The sequence below is a fragment of the Cannabis sativa genome, chromosome 2, assembly GCF_029168945.1.
Source record: "Cannabis sativa cultivar Pink pepper isolate KNU-18-1 chromosome 2, ASM2916894v1, whole genome shotgun sequence".
In the NCBI taxonomy this organism is placed as follows: Eukaryota; Viridiplantae; Streptophyta; class Magnoliopsida; order Rosales; family Cannabaceae; genus Cannabis; species Cannabis sativa.
Window position 1 is genome coordinate 5,433,680 of NC_083602.1, and position 7,791 is coordinate 5,441,470.

Genomic DNA, 7,791 nt, shown 5'->3' on the forward strand with positions numbered 1-7,791 from the left:
ATCAGTGATCTATAATGTATCAAAAATATATATGAAAAAAATGAGGCACATCAGTGATACGAGAATAACCATTTTCACAAAAAAATACAGTAGTTTTAGAGGGAACAAAGCTAGAAGAGTATAATAATTAAGAAGAAAATTTTCTCATTTGTCATTAGAGTTGAATTGGATTAGTGGATTCCAATGTCATGATTTTTCCTTTTGTGAGCTTTTCACAAAATAATTGTGCACCTTAATAATGTAATATTATTAGCTATGTTCGTTCTCATAAATGTATTTGTGTTTGATCTACGTGTTTTATTTTTTTTGCTGATTCTTGTTATTTTTTCTTAAGAAATTAGACTCCCAACCTAACGCCAAAGCTTGTTTGTTTCTTCTTTTTATCTATTTGTCAAACTAGTACAAGGTAATTCGCGCATCTGATCTCTTGATTAACTAATTTATGATGGTTTGGTCATTATTTCAGTTTTTGCACTATTATGAGAGGTAAAAGCTAATTTTGCAATTGTAAGTTGGGAATGGAGGGAAGGAACTAGAGAATGAATCTGAATCAAAATCTTTATTTATTAGATGAATTTGTATAGATTTCTTCATTTATGGATTTTCTTACTAATGTGTGAATGTTAGTATGTTCATATATCAAAATATATATCATGTTACTAATAGACTAGATCTTGTGTTTAGTGTTTGTTTTGCTCTGTCAAATTTCTACATGTACTGATTTTGTGAGGAAAAACCAGAACCATTATTATGTATTTTTTCAGTTTTAACTTTGATTAGTTTTTTTTTTTTTTTTGCTGAATTATTAGTTTATTGTTGATATTGACTTTTACTTGCTTGTAGCCCAAAAGTGTAGACCTTTCTTTATACAGATTCCGTATTATTTCATAAACATGCGACATCATGTTGAAACTCAATAAAGTGAAATTTCGTCAGTAGTGATACTCAAAAGCTGGTAGGTGTCAATGCTGACATTTACGTACTACAACCATAGACTCGGTCTCTCTTCCTAACACCTATGCTGCTCTCTGCTCTCTTCAGTTCTTGCCTTAACCCCCCCACGAAAAAAATTACTATCTTTACATTCAATAATAACAAAGAAAGAATAAATCTGGTACTATATCTAAGTTTGATTTGTTATGTTAAAAACTTTGAGCAGACATTGCTGTGGCTGTTGGGGTATATGGCTTCATTTAGGGCCAGTTAAATTGTTCCCATAAATCCCAAAGAGGCTGCTGATTCATTTCCCAATCAGTACTACTCCCTCCAGCCATTGGGTTATCTACAAGTTCTCCTGAGCTTGAGGTTGCAGACGAACTTTGAGCTCTTTCGATCATTGCAGCATTCTGATTAGATGGTCCTGCTTCATCCCTTTGTTGTTCTCGTATGACTCTTGTTAATTCTGTTGGGCGTCGGTCAAATGCTCGAAAACTCCCAGATATAATGTACACTCGGCACAAGCTAAATTCATGTCTCAACTGAAAAGAAAGAATGACATGGTAGAGATGATCAGCAACAATTAGATATGGAAGGTGTTTCATAGTTAGTATTGTTATATAGCTATACATTACCGTTGGAGTAGTGATGTTGTTTGAGCTGTTTACTTCCTCAATGGCTCTATACTCGTTCATCTTCCACTTGGTTTTCCTTCCTGTAGGAGCTTTTCCTTTATAGAAAACCATTGTTTTTTTCACCCCAATAACTCTGTTATCCGAGGAGTAAACATAGCTAGGTGAACCAGTTGCCTTCCAATATCCGGAAGCTGTAGTGCGATTGGGTCTACCTCCTCTAGCTTCTCTTTCTTGTCTTGGTGTAAAGAAGAACCACTGCTCAGTATCTCCCTGACACAACTCACCTGAATGCTCTGCAAAAAACAAGAAAATGTATGTAAGTTTATGTATCACAACAAACAATCTATATAGAAAAGAATTGGCTGAATTGTGTACTTGGTAGATCCCATGGTTCTATGCTGTAAATGTCTATGACTTTAATGACACGATTCACTTCCTCGCGTTTTGAATCCAGCTTGTTGCGCAGATAGAAAGAAACCAACTCTTCTTCGGTTGGGTAGAAGCGAAAACCCGGTGGCAGCTCCTGCTCATGCATTGGTGTCATTTGGATTGGAAGTTTCAGTGTGTTGTTGTTTAGTTTTTTAAGAGTTGTTGTGTCTAGTTCTTGTTTGGTTTGGTTTGGTTTGATTTAAGTTATTTATATAGATATGTAGATTTGGAGGAAATGAGCAATTTATGTGATACAGGGGAAGGATTTGCCGAGTGAAATGATAGGCAGGCATAGGGCAAGGAAAACTTAGACTTGGTACGCTTGACGCGGTTATGTTGGAAATTATGTACTTTTGTCTCTTGCGAAATTATTATATTTGTATTTTGCATCCAATTAAAACTCTTTTTGAATCGGTCAGTGAATATTGTATCCAAAGTGACCACTCACATCATACATTGTAGTATAGGCCCAAATCCATCTTCTTTTCTCGTGCTCTAATAAAGGCCGACAAAATGTACGGACATACGACACCTATATTTAAAGTGGAGTTATTACACGTGGCATGTAATCTTTTGTGGGACAATTACATAATTTAGATATAAGAATTTAGACTCTTTTTTTTTTTTTTTGGTAATAAGAATTTAAACTCATTATCATATTTTGAAACATATGGCATTTTTCACTCTGTCCATTTTTTGTAGGATTGAGCTTTTCTATAGCTTTTTTATGGTATGCCATATTTTTGTTATATTTTCTTTTGAATACTATAGTTTTTTTTTGTTATTTATTATATTATTATTTTGTTTTATTTTGAAGGAAAAAGCTGTATTATTCAAAAGGAATCAACAACAATAGCTTTTTTTTTTTGGTTATAAAACTATTATAAATATACTAAATAGAGAAGAAGAATAGATGAACAATCAAGAATTTTCGTAGTAGTTTATTCTAATAGAGTAGATTTCTATTTATATAAAATATGATTGAGAAAATAGAAAATTTTTTTTGAATGGAAAATAATATTTTTATTAACCAACAAAATCTGTTACCAAACAATGTAACAATTCGGTAGGAACAGACTCCATACCAAAAATACGACCAGGAAATAATACAGAAGCTCTTGCAAAGTTATGAGCTACCACATTAGCTGATCGTTTAACAAAATAAATAGGAACATGTTTTAACTCGAAGGAGAGTTGTTTACATTCATCAATGACTTGTCCAAACAAGGATATCATTTTTGTTGAGCTTCGTATTGCTTGAACAACCATTAAACAATCTGTTTCAATAGTCACGCGTTGCCATTTTTTCCTTTTAATCCAGCTTAGAGCCTCGCGGACTCCAATTGCTTCAGCAACTTCTGGTGTAGCAGCCCCTGAGTAGAAGTCCATTCGGCCCTCAACAAGGAAACCGTGATGGTCACGAGCTACCATTCCTAAGCCATAGTTGGTTCCCCCTTCGAAAAGAGCAGCATCAACATTGACCTTGATACTATTTTCACTTGGAACGGACCATTGCTCAACCCCATCACCCGTCTGAAAACCAGACCATGATGACTCAATGAGAGTATTTTGAGCACTTGTCCATTGATCAAGGTAACCTTTTGCCAATACTACAATTCCTTCAGCGTTCACCACCTTTTTTTGCCAAACAAACTCATTCCTAGCGCTCCAGATCGCCCAACAGAGTGTTGCCACTAAGCATTTCTTGCTTGCATCTACACCAGAAAAAACTCCAAAGCACCATTCTAAGAAAGAGGTATTATCATAAGGAATAGTTGTTCCAATTCCAACACGATCCCATACCTGCTTAACATGAGAGCATGTGACCAAAGCATGGATTACCGTTTCTTCTTCCATTCTACAGATCGGGCAGAGGGAGTGCACATTGACTCTTTTTGTTTGTAGCATACAAAGTGTTGGAAGACAATTCTTCCCTGCTCGCCACAGAATGTTTTTCACTTTGGGTGGAATTTTAAGTTGCCACATAGTATTCCAAAAACGAGAAGCAGTATCATCATCATTGTCCCATCTACCATTAGCTTGTTGGAGTACTTTGTAAGCACTTTTGACTGAATATAGACCTGAAGCTTCAAATGCCCAAGTCAAAGTGTCTTCATAAACCGAAGGTTGCAAAGGAATTTTCTCTATTAGCTTCCTGTCTCTTTCTTCAAAAATATCTTCCAATATTTCCAAATCCCAACCTGTGCCATCTATATTCATGAGGTTATTCACTCTCGCATGAGATAAAGTAGGATGAAAAGTAGAGACATAAGGGTTCTCAACACAAGGCAGCCAAGGTTCATTGAGGATATTGATGCTTGCTCCATTCCCTACACACCAACGAAGGCCTTTCCTAACAAGTTGTTGTGCCTCCCAAACACTACGCCAAACATAGCTAGGATTGTTGCCTAGAGATGCTTCCAAATAAGAACTGGTAGGATAGTATCTAGCCTTGAAGACCCTTGCAACAAGTGAATCCGATTGTGAGATAAGCCGCCAGCCTTGCTTCCCAAGTAGTGACAAGTTGAAATCTCTAAGATGTCTGAAACCCATTCCTCCTTTCTTCTTGTGTTTGCACAATCTGTCCCATGAGAGCCAGTGGATTCCTTTCCCAGACTTGTTTGAAGATTGCCACCAGAATTTTGTCATTGTTCGCTCCATCTCTCGGGTAATGTCAAGTGGTAATAAGAACACACTCATAGCATAACTCGGGAGAGTTTGGGCCACCGTTTTGATTAAGATCTCTTTTCCAGCACGTGAAAGATATTTAGCTTCCCACCCTTCAATTCTTTTGCGAACTCTTTCTTTCAAGTAACCAAAAACAGCCGTCTTATTGCGAGAAATAGTACTTGGAAGACCCAAATAAAGACTATTAGCTCCCGCAATGGTCATGCCGAGCCTTTGACTAATGTTGTTACGCATTATCATGGTTGTATTAGTACTGAAGAAAATAGAAGATTTGGAGAAGTTAACCTTCTGTCCTGATGCTTCTTCAAAAATACTCAATACTTCCTGGATTCTTGTTGTTTCTTCTATTGTTGCCTTACAGTATAGGTAACTGTCATCTGCAAATAACATGTGTGAAATTCGAGGTGCACTATTTGCAACTTTACAACCATGTAACAGTCCCCGTGATTCAAACCGACGAATGGTCGCTGAAAGGCCCTCAGCACATAAGATAAAAAGATAAGGGGATAGTGGATCCCCTTGTCTTATCCCTCTTGAAGGAACTATTGGACCAATCTCATGTTTGCCATGAACCACTGTATAACATGCAGAAGAGACACAATTCAAAAGTAGCCGAGTCCACCAATCCTCAAACCCAAGCTTTCGGAGCATAGCTTCAAGAAAATTCCATTCGATTCGGTCGTACGCTTTACTCATGTCAAGCTTTAAGGCCATAAACCCATCTTTCCCCTTCCGTTTTCGCTTTAAGTAATGTAGTACTTCAAAGGAGATAAGCACATTATCCGATATAAGTCTACCCGGTATAAAAGCGCTTTGATTCTCAGATACTATTCTGTTCATGAAGGGTTTCATACGATTAACCACAACTTTAGTTATGATTTTGTATGAGACATTGCACAAAGCAATTGGGCGTAATTGAGTCATGTTCACAGGCTTTTTAATCTTCGGGATTAAGACAATATTTGCATCAGCACAACCCTCTTCAAACAAACCAGTAGAGAAAAAATTATGTACCATTTGGACCACATCTTTACCCACAATTGACCAGCATTTCTGATAAAAGGCTGGTGTCATTCCGTCTGGCCCCGGGCTTTTATCGGGATGCATTTGGAACACAGCTTTTTTGACCTCTTCTTCAGTAATTGGCTGCCGAAATTCTTCATGAGCTAAATCAGGAATGGAAGTATTAACACAGTCAACAACAGCTTGATTTGATCCCCCAGTCGATTCAAAAAGACCATTAAAATAGTTGGTAATGACCATTGATAAACCATTATCCCAATCTACCCAATCTCCTTGACTGTTTTGCAACCGATCAATTTGATTGTGCCTTTTCCGAGTTGTAGCAGTCTTGTGAAAATAACTGCTGTTTTGATCACCTTCTTTCATCCATAACTGCTTGGATCTTTGTTTCCAAAAGGCTTCCCGTTGATCAATCACTTTAAACAACTGTTTTTTAACTTCACTATACCGCTGAACCGAATGTGCATCCCTCCTATTCTTAAGGTTTGATAATTCAGTTTTGCACTTTCGAATTCTTTGCTTAAAATTACCAGTTATCTCTTTTCCCCATGGCCCAAGTTTCTCTGCACACAGCTTCAGTTTTTCGGACAGACTACTATCTCTCGATCTACTCCAACAATCCTTGATAATTTCACAGCAAATTGGTTCTTTAAACCAAGCATTTTCAAATTTAAAAGCAGTACCAGGTGTGAAGGCTTGAGTGATTTCAGGTTCCAAGAAAATTGGACAGTGATCAGAGGAGGTAATTTCCAAATTAAAAAGTGCAGCAAGAGGAAAAACCTGAATGAATTGTTGATTTATGAGTGCTCTGTCAAGTCTTACTTCGACCCAACCGTTGGTGCCACGACCCTTCTCCCAGGTGAATGGGTATCCCGTCAATTCAAGGTCATGTAACTGGCAGTCGTTCAAAGCCTGGAGGAAGCCATTAATTAGTTGTTGTGGGTATCGCCGGCCTCCCTTCTTGTCTTCCTGTCGCATCACGTTGTTCAGGTCCCCAATTATGCACCACGGTAGATTGGAATCTCGAGCTAGGTACCGGAGTAAATCCCATGTGAGTTGTCGTCGGCTTCGCATTGGTTCCCCATACACGCCTGTTAGCCTCCATTCTTCTCTTTCAGTCGAGGTCACAAGAAAATCGATATGGTTATTTGAATAACCCAGAATTCTTCCATCATGTTGGTTTTTCCATAGTAAGGCTAGGCCCCCAGCACTCCCTTGGGCTTCTACAGTAAACAGGCCTTCAAAGCCCAAAGCACGGCCCACTCTTTGCATCTTGTTTTTATCACTTTTAGTTTCACAGAGGAAGATGAAATTAGGTTTCTTTTGAGATACAATCTCCTTAAGGAATTGAAAAGCCCGTTGGTTCCCAAGCCCCCGGCAATTCCAACTTAACACATTCATAATGCTCGGCGGGTCTGTGAAACAGAACCCGCCCCAAACAAGTTTTTTGTGTTATTACCCATCTCAGTATCCATCTCCACATCTACTACATTGACTGGCCCATTTGGGTTTATGTCATTTTTGTTAATACCTATCTGTTGCACCTCTACAGGCCCAAGATGACTTTCAAGGCCCATTCTTCTTTTCTTATTTTCTAAGAATAGAAGAGCATCTTCAGCATTTACTAATAACGTGTGGTCAATCTCCACATCAGTATCAGCTATATGTTCTCTCCCATAACCTTCCTTATTTATCTCTTCGATTGACTTAGTGGAGATTTCTTGCATATTTCTTGTAGCTTGATTGATCACATTTATTGCTGAATTTGCTCCCTGATTTTTTGTAGAGGATGTCCCTGATTGGCCGTCCCCTGTTCTCACGCTGGTCTGAGTTGTCCCAGTTCCAAAATTATTGGGAGTGGATACAGTTGTCTTCCCGTAGCTAGAATCGGCACCGGACTTGTTCATGCTTCCCGACCTCAGCCATTTCGCACCAGTAGCATAGTTCTTCCGTCTTGGGGCTGCCTTCATCTCCAATCCATATGGTTTTTCAATTTGATCTAAGGGGGTATCAAAAAGCCTATCACAAAACCTCTCTGAGTGTCCCAAAATTCCACAGATGAAGCAGAAGGTAGGAAGGT

At 38.2% G+C, this 7,791-nt stretch overlaps 1 protein-coding gene across 1 annotated transcript; it reads right to left on the reverse strand.

Annotated features, from left to right (window-relative positions):
• Nucleotides 1-745: 745 nt before the first annotated feature.
• On the reverse strand, nucleotides 746-2,289 carry LOC115718718 (NAC domain-containing protein 90). Its single transcript, XM_030647539.2, has 3 exons — nucleotides 1,947-2,289; nucleotides 1,572-1,864; nucleotides 746-1,478 (listed from the first exon to the last, which is right to left on the reverse strand). The coding sequence occupies exons 1-3, from the start codon at nucleotides 2,113-2,115 to the stop codon at nucleotides 1,194-1,196; spliced, it is 747 nt and encodes a 248-aa protein (XP_030503399.2). The 5' UTR covers nucleotides 2,116-2,289; the 3' UTR covers nucleotides 746-1,193.
• Nucleotides 2,290-7,791: the final 5,502 nt, after the last annotated feature.

What these genes read in the sequence shown, in the direction of transcription:
- LOC115718718 (XM_030647539.2), bottom strand. Translation starts at nt 2,115, where the DNA reads ATGACACCAATGCATGAGCAGGAGCTGCCACCGGGTTTTCGCTTCTAC. An exon ending in AGAACCATGGGATCTACCAA is followed by an intron (nt 1,865 to 1,946) that starts GTACACAATTCA and finishes TGTTTTTTGCAG; the next exon opens with AGCATTCAGGTGAGTTGTGT. An exon ending in ACAACATCACTACTCCAACG is followed by an intron (nt 1,479 to 1,571) that starts GTAATGTATAGC and finishes CTTTCTTTTCAG; the next exon opens with TTGAGACATGAATTTAGCTT.